This window comes from Eretmochelys imbricata, chromosome 2 (genome assembly GCF_965152235.1).
Source record: "Eretmochelys imbricata isolate rEreImb1 chromosome 2, rEreImb1.hap1, whole genome shotgun sequence".
Lineage (NCBI taxonomy): Eukaryota > Metazoa > Chordata > Testudines > Cheloniidae > Eretmochelys > Eretmochelys imbricata.
The window spans coordinates 141,081,830-141,103,806 of record NC_135573.1 but is presented as its reverse complement, the minus strand read 5'-3'; the positions used below and the strand labels follow the sequence as shown (position 1 = coordinate 141,103,806).

Here is a 21,977-nt window from a genome sequence, read left to right as displayed (position 1 = left end):
AGAACCAGAATTTCTGCAGGGTGAGTAACCATTCTCTTTCTTTGAGCATGTGTCAGTGTGGATCTGGTGACTGGCAAGCAGTATCCCCTCTGGACAGGTGAATGAGGCAGGCCAGTCAATCAGTCAAATAATGAGTAAAGCACTGCTTTCCTGATCTTGGCATAAGACCTGGCTGCCATGGCAAGGGTGCAATGTTTGACAAAAGTCAGTAGGTTGCTTTGCAAGTCTCAGGTACTGTCACATTCCTGAATCAGGCTGGAGATGCTGCTTGTGTCCTGGTGTAGTGTGTGGAGCACATGGATTGTACACTGACGTTTGGAGGGAAAGGCTCACCAGCTACCTGAGAGCAGGTGGAGCAGCACTGTGTGATCCGTTTAAAAAGTCTCTCTGATGAGAAAGTTTGGCCTTTTGATGAGCCGAGTATAATCACAAAGAGACGAAGAAATGGTCTAAAGGGTTTAGTCTTGTCCAGGCAATAGAGCAAGGCTCTGGAAACATCCAAGAAACCTAGCTGCTTCTTTCCTGGTGTTGAGTATGGCCAATAGGTTGACCAGTAAGGCCTGGCAACTTTCCACTCTGAGTTGTAAAGAGCAGTAATAGTAAGATTTTTCTCCCAGACACATTGAGCCTTTTTGGGTCACTGTCCTCACTTCCCCACCCCCTTAGAGGTACACTTGTTTGATTTAGACTTTTACTGCACTGCTCAAACATCTAAGTAGTCTGGGTTGTGGTGAGCATGGAAGTACTCAAATCCAGATTGAGAGACCTGGTATCTTTTCTCTACCTGTTTTGCAGTTGTAGTTATAATGGCTGGTGTCTGCCACCAGGCTCTAGCCCAGTGGTGGGCAACCTGCAGCTTGAGACACTTTGTTTACATTGACTATCCACAGGCATCCACAGCTCCCAGCTGCTGCGGTTCACCATTCTGGACTGACAATTGTGAGAATGTCGAACTTATGGAATTCCTCTGATGTGACCGAAGTCTTTAGCTCCAGAGTTTCAGCTATTTTCATAAGCAGCTCTTAGACTTGAAGACATCCAGGCTGGTATGGGTGACAAGGAGATCACCTTGTCAGGTGACAAAGATGACAGGTCCTTTGGTGGTGTTTTTGCTTTGCTTCTACTGTCTGGGCACAAGAGCAGATGTGAAGACCGACCTATTCCTTTTCCTCAAATGTGGTGGAGAGTAGATTCTAAAGGCCTGTAAGGACGGACTCCCAATAAGCTCAGTAGGGCCACAGAGGCATGCCTTTAGGGTGTTTGGTATTGACCAGAGCAATGCCATTTCTGCTGAACAGATCTTTCAGTAACAGATCTCAGAGGAGCAGGTTCTCTGTTTGAAGGTGTTGAGAATGTATGTCCCAGTGACATGTGTGGATGATGCTGAAGTATATGATGCTTTCAGTACTAAGGTTTGCACTGGTACGGGTAGGTGTCTCGGTACTGATGATGGTCCCCAGAGTGTTGTCATTGTCTGTAGATATCGACACCGAGGGATGTGTCACCAGAGAAGGCTTCCTCTGTGCCACAGGCTGCTCCTTATTACCAGAACTCAAAGCCACGTGGGTCTTGGTGGCTGTATCCCTGAGGCTTTATCTGGTCTGTCTTTATGGGAAGACACTGAGCTCCACCTGGAGTCTCTGCCTTTGAGATCAGAGCAGCCCCTCTTGGTGCTGAGCTTTGGTACTGTAGGTGTTAGCAATGGCTTTGCTGCCAACAGTCCCTGAGGAACCAGTGCTGTGCAAATGCCAGGTCTTTCCTCATGGACATCTTCTCTGCTCTGGTCTTTGGAGTCACTTGCCTGCTAGACGGTGAGCTGAAGGAAGCTGACTTGTCCATTACCCAGATCCAGATGCCTGTTTTCTCAGGATCTCAAGAGACCTTCACAGATTGCTCCAGAGGAAGCTTTAACTGCGTGTCTCACCATTTACATTTTACAATGGAGAATGAAAGGCACACTGAACATTTACTTGGTATGTAGGGCTCTCCTAAATAGAAGAGGCACCTGCTGTGTTCATCCATCAATGGAATTGTCCATCAAAGGACAGACACAGCTTGAAGCCCACAGATTTCAAATCCACCAAATTGAGAAGTCTTGTACAGGAGGAGTGTCTGGAGGACCTGTGCACAGGGTCTGATATAAATACTCAGCCCAGCTAGATTGGTATCATTCATGGTGATTGTTTGTCACAGAATCAGAAAAGTTATGAAGATTTTACGAAGAGTTTGAAGAAATTTAGCCAAAGCTAAACTAGTGGGTCAGAAGTTTGCCAGGTTCCATTTCACTGCAGGAGTGGTAAAATAGAACAGAGGGTCATGGTCTTAATGCCCTCATACAGCAGCATGAGGAGCTAGATAATGCATACACGGCCTCAACGGACACTGCTGTTCGCTAACAAACAAACATCATGTGCTTGAGGTACATGGAAACCACACAGACACATAGCAGAAGAATTCAAAGCCCCGTGGGTCTCGGTGGCTGTATCCCTGAGCCTTTATCTGGTCTGTCTTTATGGGAGGACACTGAGCTCCACCTGGAGTCTCTGCCTTTGAGACCAGAGCAGCCCCTCTTGGTGCTGAGCTTTGGAATTTGTATAAACATTATTATGCAAATCACAAATTCACATTGTAAAATATAAGCAAAACATAAACTGTACAGAGTCCTTTATTTAACCTATTAAAGGAAAAATGGCATACAAAGAGTTTGGGAATGCCAAGAGTTCCCAAAGCAGAAACCCGGGCTAGTTTAGGGGGGAAGATGAGAGAACTTAATCTCTTGAATCAATTAAGAAGTTCGCTATACGTGGATGAACAGTTGACTATTGATGTCAAAAGCTAAAGAGGATGAGGACAAGTGAAAAGGAGAGAGAGGGATGAATCAATCCACATTTTGTGGTTAGGGCCCATCCCTTGCTGAGAGATTGTATACATATTAAGACATGTAAAATTATCAGGGGGCGGGAGAGGGAGGATGAAGAAGGAAGTGATTTTAAGAAATGGGAGAAGAGGAAGGATAGAAAGAAGCATGGTGGTCAGACAGAGTGAGGCAGCAAATGTGACTATGGGAATTGGAGCTGTCACATTACACCCCAGAGGTGGCTGCATTTAGGTGATGGATGAATTAATATTTCAGCGTGTATTTTCTGTAGTAACAATAGGTAAGTACAAGTGACGATTGCAGATGCTGATGTTACCATATCCATTTATATAAAGTAAAACTGGGAAGTATTTAAGGGCCACTATGATACAGTTTGTGAAGAACTCTGTGGTCCCCTGGTGTGAAGTATGCTATATAAATCTAAACTACCCGTATTATTTTATAAGATGCCAAGGATTATATTGGTGAAAAGTTAGCAGACAAATAATTCTCCTCAGCAGCATTCTGTGAAGAACACACTGATAACCTTAAGACCAGCTTTGAAAAGGATATAGCTAGATATTTATGTGATAAAGATATCACTGACCTAAGTCTTCCCATATATCTTAGTTCACTTACTTGATTCATGGTTTAAGATTAACATTCAAGTTTCATGTTCCAAAAACTGCTGACTCTGGACACATTTATAGTACTTTGAAACAAGAAGTCACTAACCCAATGCTCTCATAAACATAGTCTGATAGTCAGCAAGAAAGGGAAGGATAAATCAGTTATAGCTAGTCATCTGCCCCTTGTACTGCATGTTCTGCTTCTTCCGTTACATTCAGCAGAGCTCCTCTTTTAAAACATAGTTCAGAGCAGTAAAGTTGAAGATTTGCATGTTATACAAATACCAGCCGGGGGGCGGGGATGGTCTCCTGCCTTCTTATCACTCCCAGCTTCCTGCATGATGGAAGACGTGACACTGGCATATGGTATGTACATACCTTTGTATGATGGTTTCTTTAAGAAAAGCAAGGGGTAAAAGTTCCTTTAGCAATGGCTGGAGAAAGATATTTCAGATGCACTCCCTCCTGTTTGTGTTCAGAATGCATTTTCAGGGCACCTGGAATGTGTGCAGGCCATTAGATGAGTAAGCCTGAACACTGGCATCGAAGGGAAATGGACATTCTTTAAAGTAAACCTGGAAAATGTTGATCCAAAAGATGCTTCTGCTCCTGGAGTGGTTGATATAGGACACAGACGGTGATGCTTAATGTCAGTTCAACAGGAGAAGCCACGAAGTACAAGAAAAATGATTTTCAGAGCACAAATCCCATGAAAGCATATCAAAACCTTGTTTTCCCTGATCAGGAGGGGAATGGCTGAGAGTCAAGCTATGGCATTTATTTATGGTAGTCACACATTTTTAAAGATCATAATAGGTTTGTTTCCTTTTTAAGTTGTTTCTTATTATTTTTACAGTCCTCAAAAATAGGCTAGTTGTGTGATGACCTGTAAATGTAGCAAGGTGTTATAAAAGCAGAGAGAGCAAAGGAGAATGGTCATACGGTTCCTCCTTTTCTCTTAGTTGGCCTCAGGAAATCAATGGTATTTCAGAGCTGCTTAATTCATTAATAAGGATCTTAACACTTTTTACTCAGTTGTTTATTTCATAGCTTTTTCACTCTTTTCTGCAGGCTTCACAGACTTCCCCACATATTCCCTTAGTGACAGGAGGCCAACAGTACTATTTAAAAAAAACCCAAACCCTATCAGGTAGCAACCAACAGTTCACAAGACATTGTCTGGGACTGTAACCTGGGAATGGCTTTGTAAAATCTGGGACAGTTGTGGATAAATGGGCATATGGATATATTGGTAGATATGCATGCTACATAAGACAGTGGGAAAATTGCCTACATATCTTGCACTGAGCATTTTTCATTGTGCCACAGAATAAGAGGAAATCTATGCATCACAACTCCAACTTGGAAAAATATTTCTCTAAACCCCACATGCTCCTTTACAACCCATCCATGTACTGACTACAGTTCAGTGATGGATATGCAAAGTATGTACTGCAGGAAGTGAGGGAATCCTTACCCCTTGTTACAGGATGTAAACCCAGGCAAATAGGAGAACAGCCCAGTACAACAGAATATCTCACAACAAAAAACAAAAAGATTGATTTTATTTTTATTGAAATATTCTTATCCAGTTCACCTGGTTTCCTTTACATGGTTGTTGTCGCTTCTTATTTCTCTATCACAACTGACAAATACTTTGTAATGGTGATCTGTACATTTGTTACAGTCAACACATACTAGCAGAGTTATTGACTCTATTTAATTATTTATAGGCTTTGCCTTCCTCAAATGGCTCTTCATTTGATGTCAGACCAACTGTAAAGGGTTGAGATTTGGCAACCTGAAAGAGAGAATGTGATTCATGAACTCCTGTTTCAAATACACAATGCATGTACAGTACTAGGAACTACAGTAGATCTTTTAAATTTGACGTTGTTACTCATCTCTCACAAAGGGGCGAGTAGCTGGATAGTAGGCTGGGTGGCTTGAAGTTTGATGCAAACACTTTATTACACAGAACCCCATGAAAAAGCAGTTACAATGGGTGAGGGAGACATGGGGACTTAGGCACAACAGGGAGTGTAACTCAAAATGGAACAAAGGGGTTGGAGCAGTGCCAATCTCCATTCCTTAAAAAACAGCAAACAAGGGGGAAATGAGTGAAGTAAAGAAAGAAAAAGAGAGGCCAGAGATACTGCAGTAAAGAGAAAAAAGAGAGAAGGGTGGGGAGATGAAATGGAAGAGAAATGAACATGGATTTTAAAAAGAGGCAAAAATAAACAAGGTAAAAGATGTGTCATAAACTGTCAGAAAATGCCCTCCCCTGTGATCATTCTTACTATGCTTGCCTGAACTTTCAGATACCTTAAAAAGGAAATGGTATCCTTTGCCCTTCCCTACTGCCAAACTGGATCCTGACAAGCCCTCTTCATGGATGTACCCAAGGTCCTGACAAAGTGTAACAATAGCTGAACACAGACCTGTCCTCCACAATCATGTCAGTAATAACCTTTACAATGACACTGTTTGGGTGACAGGAAAAAGTGAATGGCAGCAATGTCACGTCAGGGTAGGGTAGACCAACTCTATTCAGTGTGATTACAAGTCATTCGCAAACATCCCAAATACCGAAAACTAATGTCAAATACAGTACCTTAGATGAATGAATGGCTTTCTCTTTGCTGCTTCCCCATGCAATGGCCTGCTGAATTGTCTCCTAAGGCCAGAGGCAGACGTTAGGACTCCCAGGCTCTCAATAGTGTGCAAAATCTATTTGGTTGTTGTCCCATTTCTTATATCACTTCTTAGATTTCATGTTAATTCATCTTCTTGCATGTTGCTCCTCCATGTAAACTCAGATGATAATCTGCAGGGTTTTGGGTACCAAGTACTGTACAGCACAGGAAACTGATCTTGAATGCAAACTTCTGGATACAGATTGTAGCATGGGAAGTTTGGTATTGAATCAGCATGCTGATGGTGTCCCAAGCAACATTAAGAACCTGGCAGAGAATCCGGTCTTGGAATCCTCCAAGATTTTTACAGATGTAATAGTGGGGGAAAATATCCAGGCATCATGACATCGCTACAGGTCCATGTTGTAATAGGATTAGATGTTACAAAGTACAGGGCCACTCCTGATTGTTATAAGGAGTTGTACTAATAAGATTCCTTTTACTTTCAATCTTATATCTATGAGGTACTCAGACATCACAGAAGTTGATCTCTTTCACTATTACAGTAAACTCAGCCAAGCCTAGAAAATGTGTCTACTACAGTCAATTTATATATGTGATGTGTAAGCACCATCTCACCTGTCATGGTGTCTTTCCTGGAAGTGTGTTCTCCTTTATTACCATGGTAAGAGACATTTGTTCCAGTTGATTCGTAGTCTGTTTTCCTTTCTTTTAGACTGATCATTTCCCGAGGTGAGGCAGGGGCACTTGCTAGATAGTAAAAACAAATAATTTTTCTCCCCTCAGACCACTGCAAGCACATCTGGGGTAAACAATTTAGTAATATTTACATTTGTTAATATATAGGAATTAAACTGTGTGAAGTGTGTAGGCAGAATTGGATTTGGAAAGGGGTTAGAGGTGCTGCTATTTCAAATATATGACAAATGTATTAAAGGCAATTATTAAAAACTGCATTTCTGTCTGAGCATTTTGTTCCTTCTCCATTTACATGTAACAACTAAGATGATCACAATGGAATGACATAAGCAGCAATTTTATTTTTCTTCATCCTTTCCATTTCTTTAATTTGTACATTTGACAACAATTTTGCATCGTCAGGTTCACTTCCCCAGGTATCATCAGTTTCTCCTTTGTGGAAAAGACTTTTATAATGATTAACAGGGAGCAGAAAAACCCTTATAAGAGGGACTCTTTGTTTCATTACTTGAAAATAAACAGGAACCATGTAACTGTTATGAGGAAAAAAAGGCATTAGTACGGAAAATGTAACTTTAACTAAAAAAACAAGATATGTACAAATCTTCAGATAAGTGCTCAATGCTTGAAAGTAACTCCAATAATTCTGACTCTAGTATTATGGGTGTGATTATCTCTATATACAGCAATGATCATTAAAAAGTGAGCCTCTACCAAAAGTACTGTACCAAATAATCATCATAATTAATTCCTATTCCAGGTGATGGAAAAACAATGGGATTTCGTATAGCAATTCTTTTTAATTCTTATAGTCTGTCTTTCTGACTATACTGGAATAACATAATTTAGTTATCTAAAGTATCTAAACTAGCAAATGTTGAGGGTGAACAATGTATTTAACTGCTTTGCTGGCTGCACCTATCTAAAGCACTACTCACTGTAGCATTTAGATGACAAATACGTTAGTAAAGGTTTATGATAAAGTGTTCATCAAATAGAGATATGTTGGATATTAGGGCAACAATTAGGACTTATTAATGTATTTCTTAAACTTTTATTTCCCCCAAACCAGTTTAAGAATAGAGGGGTTTTTTTTCTTCCATTGAGACCCCTATTACCAATTCTGGGGTCTTTCTCCCAAAGATAAGAAAAGTTTGATTAAATATTTCTGGGGGATAATGTATTTTCTCAGCCTTTGACAAAAGTTAACCCAATAACAAATGAACGCCTCGACATAGTCTCCTAAGGTACTCTGGATGCTGCAGGGCTCTGCAATTCCCAGTACTTTATAGATTCCCCAAGTCTGTCTATCCGTCAAAGTTTTCTTGCACGAAGAATAATTTTTGGTGGGGTTTTCCAATTGTTATTAGGCATTTACATTTCTACATGCAACCAAATCCAACGGGTTCTGAGGATTTTTAGTTTCATTTATTCAAAAGCACTAAGAATCTTTAAAGAGGAGGGAACACAAATAAAGAGGGATTCCCAGCCACGGAGCAATGGTATGAGGAGGGTTTTCTTTTAATAGCTTGGGTAATGGCAAGTTTGTTTTAATGACTGTTTAAAAATCAGGCCCTTTTTAGGGAAAAATAATGTCACATAGTTCTTTCTCTTTCACTCTCTGTCTGGAAATCCAAAAGAATATCCCTCCAGGAAAAATAAAACTGCCCCATGTTTGGAAATGGTGTCACAAATGTATTTCATCTTGGAGAGCTCCACTTTTATGTGTGATCAAATCTAACCAGAAATCAAGGGTTTCTTGGCCAGCAAGGGATGTGCAAGGTTAAATCTTTATTAAAAAGGATGTCAGCAATATTCTCCCTAGATGCTACCAGCAAGAAAGCTTTTGTATTATCACGGTGGAGTTGGTAAGGTCTCTAGTGGTAAATCTGTTTTTGATTGCTGGTAAACTCATGGCAAAACGATTGCTACTGCAGTCTATGTTTACTCCAGCTGGGAGCGAATGACCATCACACACAAGGAAGGCTGGGGGGAGGTGAATAGTGTCCTGCTGTTATACCTGTTAACATGATTTTCCTGAGGCCCTTCTCGCTGTTTCACAATTTTAAACACAGCAAAACCCACAGGTTGCATTAACCAATTCCCCAAACAGAAAAAAGAAGCCTCTAACTCGAGGTGCTGTGCTAACAACTACAGTGCAACTCCTTACTGAATACTTTCTGCATTATGCCAACATCTTCCCTTTTCACTCTGTATTTTACCCCAAGTATCATGGGAATCTCACTGAATATTGCTTGGGAGACCAGAATTTTGACCCAAGCTGCGTAAAGTCAATAAAATAAGTGTGAGGGTCTCCTTGAGAAATTCCAACACCCGTTAAACATCCTGTTTTGTGGGGGAGGGGCAGAGAGCCAGGGACAGAATTAAGCTCTGGTTCCAAATTTTAATGAATCAAGGGATTTTATACCTACATATTTCAAATCTGGGAACAAGGGTGATGGAGGATCATTGTCCATGTTGATACTAAACTTCCCATTAAGCTCTAATGTTACAACAAACAAACACCCCATTTTAAAGTCTTATAGTTAAATTTTCAAAAAGCTCATTTAGGCATCAAAAGAAGTGAGGAGATTTTTGAAAGCTCAGTCCCTTGAATGATGAGTTCTTTTGAAAACTGTCCAGAAGTGTCACAAAGGGACATGAACTCTTGAAAACCAAGCTGTTATATGGGTGCTTACATGGGACCTGAGTGCATCTGAAAAATGATCCCCAAAGTGCACGCGGAACAATTCAATAATTGCCCCGATTTGTTATGTAATTTGGGGCCCCAAAAACTATTTTTTCCCCAGGCATACACATATGCAAGTTCCACGGAAATAAATGGAGGTTCTGTGTGTGTATATTTAAGGCAGAATGGCTCAGTAATTATCTACTCTAGATTAGTAAACATGGGCAAAACATTGGAGAGAGAGCAAAATGCGAGGATAGCGTTTGAGCAGTGAATGCCTAGTGAATGCACTCACTTATAAAAACAATTTTCTCCAAGTATTGGTATTTATTTTTTCCATTTTGATCTCAATATCAGAGGAGGTACTAGCGTTTCTTTTCATGACACAAACTTGAATAGATGGACAGAAAGGCAAAAGCTTTGGCTCTCACAAAATCAATACACACCAGAGAGAACCCTGGCTTCTGTTGCTCAGCATATGGGATGAGACTTGGAAGTGGTGTCTGCCTAGAGTTTAGCTGGAAAGTTTCAAAATAGTGATGACAAAAATTAATGGGAAATGTCAATGAAAAATGGAAATACGGGCTTCGCTGAAATAAATGACAAAGTTCCCATTGATTTGAATAGGGCCAGGATTTCATTTCAAGAGTTTATCAGAAAATATTATAGATTTAGACTGAAAATAATTGGACCAATTCAAGTGCGCTACCCCAGCTCTTATCAAAGAAATGAAGTAAAGAAAGACTAATGAGAGATAAAGTATTATATAACATTGGGGTATTGGCTGGACCCCTCAATGTTCACTTAGAGACTTCCCAGCACTCTTCAAAAGTTTTCTACTGCTTAGGAAACAAAGTGGATACTTACGGCTGTTAACGTGACAATGCTAAAACAAGAATTAAGATTAAAAGTGAGTTTCAGTTAAGATTTTTATGTAGGGCACAAGTATAACCTTTACATTTGTTGTTTAGTATGTTATTTGAACTTCACTCCTTTAAACATCTGGTTTAATGAAGGCAAAGCACATCAAATAAATTTCCTTTCCTCATATTTAGAAAAGGTGGTTGGTATATTTTTAGTGTGGTATTGTAATAACAATGAATAATAGCACTTTCATGTCCTCCTTACCATGACAAAAAGTGGACATTTATAATTATTGTGTCCTTTATTTTTGAAACTGTTCTGTTCATTACTTAAATCACAAGGACAGAAATTTGTTCTCTGGTCTCATATCTGTTCTTTTCCTGTTAAGCGGGTATTGTTTTACTCGAGTTTAACCTTTAAAGGATATGTTAATACATAGTAATTTTTTAGAAAGAACACTGATGTTTGATAATGGTTCAGCTTATTACACTGTAATATTTCTATAGTTTACAAAAAGTTCTGTAAAAACTCATGCATAAACCTTAATCTTTGGTCATTTCCTCCAGGAGTCCTAATTTACACTGCATTTTTCTTGTTAGGATTAAGGTAACAATTTTGCACCAATTTGGAATTTTGATTAAATTTTCTCCCCAGGTTGGGACCCCTGGATTTAAGAACTAATGTTAAGCAGTTGGCTGTGCTTATGTATCCATTAAAACTGAGGATTGCTCTTAAAGCGATTGTCAGCTAACTATCTAGCATGGTTTTAGGACTCTGACACCACCAAAAAGACCCAATCAGAATCAGAATATGGTTTTGGACAACATGTGTCCTCGGCCAGAATCTAACAGGACAACATACAAAACATAGCTCCAAAGGGGTGCTAAGACATCAAAACACTAATGGTCATGTTAAGCATGCAGCTTTTTGTACACTGTCCAAATGATAAAACATAACTGTCTGTCCATTTCCTGGAGGAACTATATCTATTCACTCTGTGTGAGCAACAGCTCTCCACCATCAAAACCACAAGTGGACTCCTGCAGAGTTTTTACTGGAAGCATTCATGAAATTGTCTGTTGACGATGGACTGACTTTATGGTACTGACTTTTGGGGGTGGGGTGGAGGGATGGGGCAAGGTAGAGTCCTATATATTAGACAAAGTTAGATTCCCTCCTTGAACTGAACAAACAACAGAAAGCAGGAGATACTTGGAGTCAGATGTTCACTGAAGCTCAGGGCCAGATTTTTCAAGCACTCAGCACTCACAATGACGGTCAGATTTTCAAAAGGGCACCCATCTAGGTGCCTGTATGAAGAGCAGATTTTTGAAAGTGCTTAGTACTCAGCCACGACTATGGGATACTTGTGGCCAGACTTTCAAAATAGCTCAGCACGTTGCTCTTGTAGATTAAGACTAGACTCTTAGATAGTTAACAAACATAAAAAAACAATCACTTTTGCACTAGGGTGTAAGTAGTTTAGCCAAACACATCTTACTGCTGATATCCCAGTAACTGTGGAACAACTTGTATATGAGGAGTGATTAATAAGATTGGGACTGTTCATCTTAGCAAAGAGATGACTAAGGTAGGGACATGATAGAGGCCTATAAAATCATGAATGCTATGGAGAAAACGAATAAGGAAATGTTATTTACCCCTTCACATAACACAGGGTCACCCAATGAAATTAATAGGCAGCAGGTTTAAAATAAAGATAAGGAAGGACTTCTTCACACAATGCACAATCAACCTGTGGAACTCATTGCCAGGGGATGTTGTGAAGGCCAAAAGTATAACTGGGCTCAGAAAATAATTAGATAACTTGATCGGGGCTATATGCAACCGCACACTCTGGGTGTTCCTAAACCTCTGACTGCCAGAAGCTGGGACTTGACAAATTGCCAAAGCCCCACTTGACAAATTGCCCTGCTCTGTTCGTTCCCTTTGAAGCATCTGACACCAGCCACTGTTGGAAAAACAGGTTACTGGGCTAGATGGACCATTGTTCTGACTCAGTATGGCCATTCTTATGTTCTTAATGACAGAGGTTTAACAGAGCAAGCAGTAAAATGCAAAGTGAGAGGCTGATAGGATTTTACTATGTTTATTTTAAAAGACTTTATTTTTATTGAGGATTACTTTCATTTAAAGTAATTAAATATTTTAACTTGGAATAAGTGGAGGAAAAAGAGGCCTGAATTCTCCATGTGAAAACTGAATTGATTCCTCTATGTAAGACAGAAATAATTCTACAGTGGATGAAATTGCAGTTAATTACACTTTATATGTTCATGGCATTGATATTAGATGTAGAGTTGCAGTCAATCCTTCTGCAAATACATCCATAATGAGATGCCCAGCTGACGAACATTGGTGTAGATCCATTGACTGGAGTGGAGTTATGATGATTTACACGAAGCTGAAGTTCACTAACAGTAGAAAACATACATAACAAATGAATTTGTGGTTTCTATGACTAGTAAAGAAAATTACTTGGAAGCATCTGAGATGGGGAACTTCCCAATGCTAACAGTAGGCACAATGGCCCTGGGAATTTTCACTTTCCCAATCAGATAATCTTAACTGGCCAGTGGACAAGGAAAATAGTGAATGGACATTCACAGTAAAAGGCTACACTGGATAGTCTGTCTGCTTTACATTTCTACAAGGCATTCACACAAATAAAAAATATTCCTGTATACAAAGATACACTGATCAGAAAGAAAAAAATGTTTCCCACATGCTCCCATCACGGTTAATAATGCATCTAGATGCTACTGACTGGCACTTAACAATGGAAAGATGACATTACTAGATTACTTCTCTGTTTACTTCAGCCCTGGAAGCATGGTCTTACCTGAGCGATTATTAGGAGACATGCGCACTGGAGAGATGGAGGGCGTGCGTGATGAAGAGTATGGTCTTTGCCGATCCCTCTCTATTGTTGAAGATGAGGCTACAAAGTGATACTGTGACCATCCATCCTGCATGAGGACAACATCAAACATTGGGACAAGTTTCAGTGAAAAAGATGCATATGTACAATACTTTATTTTATGTAAACAATACTTTTATTTTATTTAATCACTAATTATGATGAATACTCAGTTACAGTAATTACATATCAACTCACAATGGTCACTCTTGTTCTCCAGTGCTAGGCTGCTTTACTCTGCCCATTTACAGCATGCCAAGTATGCTCAACACTGCAAAATTTAAGATGGTGCTCAGGGTCTGTCTATACAACGGGGTAATGTTCTCTATGGGGGCAAGGGGAAGTGTGATTTCTAAAGTGCTCTGATGTGTTGCACATTAATTGGTCTGTGGAGACCCTGCTGGTGCACTCTAAAAGTTCCCTAACATAATGTTGTTAAATCACACTAGGGAATTATTAGTTTGCACCAATTAATGCACAACTTGTTAGTGCATTTTATAATTCGCACCCTCTATAGTGCACATTATCCCACTGTACTGCATGTATCCCAGACAACTCCCCAGATACTACAATATATCCCACAAAATACCTACAACAGGCACAAAGACACAATCCCTTTTAGGGCTGTGCAAAAATTATGCAGAATTTGAATACAGTTTTAGGCATTTTCATTCTGCCCTTTTCCACACCACTACTTTTCCTGAAATGTCATAAAAATGATAAGCCAGCTGTGAAAATATGCAAAATAATGATATTTTGTCTGATTTACAGTGCAAATATTTTTTCCTTGAAAACAATGCTGTTACAAAGGAACGTTTTAATGTTGCAAGCAAATGTTAAATGGATAGATGATGAGAATTCAAGCCTTTTGAATTTTGTTATAAATATTTCACACACCCTCTAGTCTAGTTAATACACTGAGACTGCTCAGCTGTTTGTTCATAACTGGGAAACTAAAGTAGGTTCTTTACAGTGTTTTATTATAATATAATGCCCATTTCCCCCAGCACTGTTTTCTCCAGGGTGCACAGAAAAAGTTGCCCTCTGTATTTGAAATTGAAATGTATAATGATATGAACATTTCTAAGTTAGCTGCTGCTCAAGTTCATATTACTGAAATTGACTTTATTTGTGCAGGAGTCAAACACTGGAGAGCCTAAAGCTGTTTTATTGTCTAACATAACATAACATAAATACTAAATAGTAACATTTTTTCTTAAGTAATTAAACTAGCATGAAAGCATAATGAGAGCTAAAATGGCTATTAGTAGCTCTTGTATTGGACTCCACTATATTATTTCAGATGCCACAAAATATTTACTGATGAAATATGTTTATCATCTGTAAAGCTTGTGCCAAAACTGTAATGTAATTTTACGAACTTGGGCACAAAATCTACTTGCCACTCTTATGATAACACTTTACTTAGCACTTAAAAAATGCTTTCCAGGGACCTGATCCAATGCCCATTGACCTCAGTGAATATTGGGTAAAGTCCCAAGTGAGGAGGCAAAAAGAATTTTGCAAGGCGGATATAAGTGTGATTAAAATATATATAGTATAAAACATTGTTAAAAATTGGCTCCAGTTTCCGTCTTAGTTTGGCTATTTTGCTATATGAAAAGTAATTGCCATCACCAGTACTTTCAGAACACTCTGCTGAGGAAAAGTGGTGCTGCTTTTCTTTTTTAAACAGCAAAAGCACAGAAGACGCTTGCTTATTAGATTTCTATCTATACATAATATTGATAACTTGAAATAGACACACTCAACGTACAATTAAAAACACTGAATGCACATCTCTTCCCTCTATGTTGTTTGCATAGTGCATTGGTAGGTGGCTGTGTGTCAACTGTGAAGTTACGACACACATTTAAAAGGAAAATTAAAAGAGTGAAATTTGGGACATAGCTTTTGAAGATGGGTTCATTATTTTCTTTGGAGTGGCTAGCTACAGAGCATTTGTCCATATAGGAAAGTGATGTTTGTGCTTCTTCACAGGATCTATATGACCCCAGGCAGTGAAGGGTCATATAGAAAATGTCAGGAGAAAAACGGACAGTCAATAAAGAATCGTAAGAATTACTAGGAAATGCCAGTTAATCCTTATTACCAATGATAAGGAAGCATTTTCGAAATCCAATCAATCATCTCCAGCAAGCAGGTGACTTAGAAGCTTTTATAAATCTATGGTACGCCCACATCTTGAATACTGTGTCCAGTTGTGGCCGCCCAATCTCAAAACAGATATATTGGAATTGGAAAAGGTTCAGAAAAGGGCAATAAAAATGATTAGGGGTATGGAACAGCTGCCATCTGAGGAGAGATTAATAAGACTGGGACTTTTCAGCTTGGAAAAGAGACAATTAAGGGGGGATATGATAGAGGTCTATAAAATCATGGCTGGTGTGGAGAAAGTAAATAAGGAAGTGTTATTTAATCCTTCTCATAACACAAGCACTAGTCACCAAATGAAATTAATAGGCGGCTGGTTTAAAACAAACAAAAGGAAGTATTTTTTCACATAACTCACAGTCAACCTCTGGAACTCCTTTCCAGAGGATGTTGTGAAGGCCAAAACTATAACAGGTTCAAAAAAAGAACTAGATAAATTCATGGAGGATAGATCCATTAATGGCTATTAGCCAGGATGGACAGAAGCTGTGAATGGGCGACAGGGGATGGATCACTTGATGATTACCTGTTCTGTTCATTCCCTGTGGAGCACCTGGCATTGGCCATTGTTGGAAGACAGGATACTGGGTTAGATGGACCTGTGGTCTGACCCAGTTTGGCCGTTCTTATGTTCTTGTAAGATGTGCCCTTAAGCTCTAGAGCCAATGATGATGTTAAAGACCGATATTATTTTCAAGTGCACAACTACTGTTTTTTCTTAATGTTAAACCAAATTGGAAACGATCAGAGACTGCTTAAAGCACATGGAGACATAAAACAAGAGCTAAGAGTTCAAAGTCTTTGAAATGTCATAATGAATAGTTTAATTCCCTTTATCTTACCTATTTATCCCCACCCACAGTTCAGGACCTTACACAGTAGCCTTAGAAAACATTATAAATAAAGTTTTACCATGTACACATCTTCGATAATATTAACTTACATAACTTATCTGCTATGAGAATAACACACTTATCACTTGGAAATCTTTCATCCCAGTGAGAAGCACTGATCCCCTCTTCCCTCTTTGCATTCTCTTGAGATTAGCAGTTCTCATGGGAATGGCGGCAGAGATGTCACTTTTCTAATTATTTTATTTTAAAGTGACAGATCTGCTAGCCCAAGCAGAGGAGACGTGCAGGCAGAAGCAGGGAGCAGGCCACCCACTGGGGAGATCTGATGTCAAAGGAGGGAAATGACCATCCAGCATTCTCCACCTGTACAACGAGGTGACATTGACACTACAGTTGACTTGCAGGGGGACCTGCAAGTCAACCACGTCATGAACCGCCTCATGAAGAGCAAAGAGGAGCATCAAAGGGATGAGGCAAGCTTTCAAGATTTTCAGCCTTCCCTACAGTTAGAGTGAGCACACAAATGGCGGTGCATGCAGTCCTTGTTGGGACCTCCTTATCTCCATCTCAACGAGGGATATGGTGGAAGGATCCTTAACCAAACTATGCACAGCTTCAAAAAGTTGGTGCTCCATAAGACAGGTTTTATGATAAGGAGTGTTCCCCCACCCCCCAGGTTTTACTAGGATGGGTGTTTTTTTTTAGTTTTTTAAATCCCTGTCCACACTGGACATTGAAAGTGTGCCAGAACCATGCTGGCTACAAGCCTGCTGGAAAATGACTAGTAAATACAGTTCTAATCCTTGTGGAGATGAACTTTCAAATACCAACAGCAGGAGGGTGTTTTTGTTTTTTGTTTTTTTTTAGCACAGGGAAATTCTACATGACCATGGCTTTTAACCTTCTCTTTTCGCTCTCACATTCACCAACATAGACAGAGAAGAGCATTATTTTCCCTATAAAATGGAGACAAGGAATATTAAAAAAAATGAAGATATTAATAGTTCTTCAAACCTTTTAAAAATCCATGTAATCCCATTTAAAAATCAATTAATGACACTAGAGGCTTTAGGATCTTAAATGTTCTGTGCCAGCTAAAAATGGCACGTTTTGTTTCATTTTCATCCTGTATCATGGTACCTCTCTGAAGTATCTACAGCTAGGGTTGAAGTTGCTCTCAGCTGAGCAGGGAAAAAGGGCAGCTTTCTGCTTGCCTATTGCATCACATACCTGAATCCTTCTAGCATTCTAATGGAAAGTGAACGTTAGCTCCCTCCTGTACAGCACCACAAACTCCATAGCAGTGACATCTGGTGCCAGTTGGGTGAAGTTCCTTTGGCACTTCAGAGAACACCAAAAGTTTCTTCACCACAGGCATTACAGTGGTTCTCAGCAGAGAAGGGGTTACATCTAGTTGTAGTTGGACTGCCAGTAGATATGAAGCTTGGTTGTATAGGATTTATTCCCCTCGATCCCCCATTTAATGTTTTTCTCTCTGCTGAGAGCAGCTTCACCTACAGGTGCTTCAGAGAGTAGAATTTGAGACTCAAAGTACAATTTCAGTTGACAGTGGAACTTTTAGAATCTCCAGGATTGCAAGGCCCCAAATGCTTTTAATTCCAATTTGATTAAAATAATTGTACAGATAGACAGAAGTGAAAAATCTTAGAGCTCTGGGGAGACTGATGTGATTGATAGGGGGAAGACTGGTCTTGGGGCTAACGCAAATAAATGGGAGTCAAGAGATCCCACTCTAGGCTCTGCCATGGACTCTGAGCAACCTTGGACAAGTCACCCTCTGTGCACCTCTCAGTTAAAGACACTGGGCTCAGTTCTCTCACTTAAACTGGTTTACACAGTGCAAATCCATTGCTCAATGGAGCTACTGTTGATTTACACTGAGGTGAGTGAGAACAGAATGAGGGACTAGAACACCTTCTGTCACAAAGGGTTGTGAATCATAATTCATGCATGTTTGTAAAGCACATTAAAATCTTCAGCTATAAAGGTGCTAAAAGTATGTGCAAAGAATTAACAGAGTATGGGCTAGATACTCATCCAGTGTAAAATAGCACAACTCTACTGAATGACTGCAGTGGAGCTATGAGGATTTATACCAAATGAGGATCTATCCTATGTGACTGTTGTCCTATATCTACACACGTTAGAGCCTTTGTTAACAAAACTGGTCCATTCTTTAGTCCATCTGAAAATGAAAATAAAAGTTTTGCCATTTCATTATCAGAGCAAAAAGATAATAAGGAGCCTCTTATACCAGCCTGCCTCCCCCATCCTCCCAACTCCTTTATTCAAAACCAAGCTACTATCACGCTTGGTTTTATTGGAGTGCTTAAATTTTTGGCACAGTGAAACAAAAAAGTTATCCCAATCATTAATATAATTATAAATATTATTATGAGCTCAGATTGCTTTTGATTAGCCAGATTCCGGTAGATTCCACTGTCACTGGACGGTAATTTTCAAACAGTGCTTTCTGACAGATTTTTTGCATGTGTCTGACAGGCTGCCATAATACCTCAAAAGCTGAATACTTTTAATAAAATCAATCCTTAGCTCTCATCTGCTCCAACAAAAGAAATTTCTTTCCATCTTTAAGGTGAACACTTTCTAACAAATTCATTAAAACTATTCCCATCAACAATTCCAGAAGTTATTAGTGTTAAATATGTCAACTAATTTTTAAGAGCCAAAAGGGAATAAATTGAATTTAATGCAGAAATAAATACCACCTGACATGCTGGTTGCTTTCATTATTTTGTTTCAGCTCTAGTGCCTATAATGACATTTAATTAAATTGATTTGGATACTTAAAGGTACAGTATATAGGGATCTCCTAAAGAGAACAAGTACTTTCTTCAAAAGCAAAGTCTGTGTGCAAGTGCATTTCAGAAACCAATCTGCCATCAGCCTGATCTACTAAAGGAAAAATAGGACAAAAGATTTGACAAACTGGAAAGAAAATCAGTATAATTCTGTTATAGAGGGGAATGCCATTGTTAACTGCCAACCGTTAGTTAACAGGTAGCAACTGTACACCTAAAGAAATCACAAATAACCAAAGTAGGGTAATGTCATATTAGCTCTCAGCAGCTCTTCAGAGGTTTCACATTTTGCATTATATTTTGATTATGCCTATAATGACTATCTATTTTTCCTAAGTAATATGAAGGCACTAGGAGAAGGCATGTATTTGTTGCAGCTAGATCAACACTGGCATATATCCAGTTATATGTTGTCAGAAATCCGGCAGTGAGTAACTTTTAAGTGGAGAGCTATGCATAACAGTCGTGGAGGAAAAGAGAACAAGACTTTAGAACTAATCATTTTTCATAGGCTTCATACTTGTGCCAGTATGTCATGTCCCTGCTCAGCTCTGAGTCATTATAAGATTCAATCATTCTCTTCTGATCCACAGCAAGTTATTATTTTGTCTGGTGGTAGGTGGATTCATATTACCAGCAGGACAGTGGGGTGGGAGGAGGTATTGTTTCATATTCTCTGTGTATATATAAAGTCTGCTGCAGTTTCCACGGTATGCATCTGATGAAGTGAGCTGTAGCTCACGAAAGCTCATGCTCAAATAAATTGGTTAGTCTCTAAGGTGCCACAAGGACTCCTTTTCTTTTTGCGAATACAGACTAACACGGCTGTTACTCTGAAACCTGTCATTAAAAGACCTGTTGCAACTTCTTTAGTTCTTGTTACCTTTCAAAGACATGTCTTGGTCAGGGAGAGGGTATATAAACCCTGCTACTTCAGCCTGAGCTGGGCCCCCTCCCACACCTGACTCGATCCTGATTGTAGTATGCACTGTACAAACATAGTGAAAGATAGTCCCTGCCTGCCCGAAGAGCTTACAATCTGAATCGACAAGACAAAGTGAAAGAAGGGAGAGAGAGAAAATGATTTTCCCAAGGAAAAAGAGTAGACCAGTGGTGGAGCTGAATAGAACCTGTAGGCCTTGCTGGAGTCCTAGGCATAACTAACAGTATGAACCGAAGGCTGTCAGCAAGAGTGGGCCTGTTCTTGGCAATATGGCAACACACTAGGTATTAGCCAACCAAGTCAGCATATTCCTGACCTGAGGGGATGGCACAGAAGCACCCACATCTCTCAAGTAACTACATAAACAAATTCCCCAAGAGAAGGTACAAGAACACACTGACCTCTCAGAAGATAAGGATAGAATGACAAGATAATGGATGAGGTTGTTTTGTTTGAACTAGCAGGTAGGAGATATAAGGATGGTAACTAACAACATATGGAATGTAAAACGTAACTTGTTTGTATCAATGTATAAAAGGAGAAGTCATAGGAGGGGCAGCTTTGTACTGGCCGAGAGGACAGAGTCATGTTATGTTGATCAAGCTGGTACCGTGTCGTGGGCACACACGTGTTAGTGTACCTGTAACTCCTATGGGGCAAAAGTACCATGCTTAGTCAACAGTGAACCTGACTAAACCTTTCACCACAGAACGGAGCCTGTGGTCTTTCTGTGTGAGTAACATCAAGCTCTGCTGAATCAACACGCCGTGCTCTCTGCTAGTGCCGCTACCATCACCGCTCCAAGAACAGGGGCACCAGCAGCATTAACGACACTACAGCCCTAGCAACACTTAGCAACATTAACAACAGCCCCAAGTTCAGTCTGTAGCCCAACCTACTAGACCACACTGCTGCTATTGGAATCAGTGAGCAGCAAAATCTGAACAACATGGTTTTAGAACTCAGTTTAGTTTGTTTGTACAGAAGTTAAAGATCCTGCTCGAGTTCAGTCTCAAGTACTGTCTCTTAACCTTCCCTGCTGTGATTTCAATGTCAAATTGCCGTTCACCTCCCAAAGCAAAGTATCATTATAAAACTACTATCCCCTAACAACATCCTCCCACAAATGACATCACACCACTGGGCAAAGCTGACTGGCTTTTGTTTTGAGAATATTCTTATAATACTTCTGTAAAATTTACACATGGAAACAGACCTCTGAGAATCCCATAATGTCTCAGCAAACTCTATTCTAAGTGACTTAGTCAAAATAAAACTGAAGTGTAGTTATTTCAGCTGATCAGAAGGCAGAGATGCTGCATATTTACTGGCAGAAAACTACCATTTTTGCAAGTTGTGCCATTCCCTGGCTCTGATTAGTTTTAAGCTTCATATTAGTATAATCACTTCATAGTTATTTCTTAATAACCCTGTAGTGTAAAAATCCCTGCCCTATGACTAGTTGATAATCATTAGCCAATCAGGTGACAGTGATTTGCATAAAAGTGTAGGGTTTTCAATAACTGCCATGAATATGCAGATCCTCAACTCTTATTGAGGCCTGTACTCTGATTACTGCCTTCAGAATTACCAAAGTGTTTGTCAGAAAGAAAGACACCAACTCCTGTGGTGTCCCGGTACAGAAGAGAAGAAGTAATGACAAAAAACATCATACTATGAAATTACTGAGAGAGAAACTATTTACAAAATATATATTTTAAAACTTTCTAACTTTCTATTTCCTCCTTCAGGCCCAATACTGTTCTGCCTGGAGTCAACAGGAGTTTTTCCATTCAACAAAGCAGGATTGGAACCTTCTTCTCGTT

At 39.6% G+C, this 21,977-nt stretch overlaps 1 protein-coding gene across 1 annotated transcript in view; it reads right to left on the bottom strand.

The window, feature by feature from the left end:
* The window catches only part of CTNND2 (catenin delta 2), a 526,110-nt gene that overhangs the window by 8,354 nt on the left and 495,779 nt on the right, over positions 1-21,977 (bottom strand). Inside the window, exons 14-15 of the mRNA XM_077809167.1 lie at positions 13,259-13,385; positions 6,762-6,893 (exon numbers count right to left, since the gene is read on the bottom strand). Of these exons, the coding sequence (XP_077665293.1) occupies positions 6,762-6,893; positions 13,259-13,385 (259 nt within the window). The remainder of the gene's footprint in view (positions 1-6,761; positions 6,894-13,258; positions 13,386-21,977) is intronic.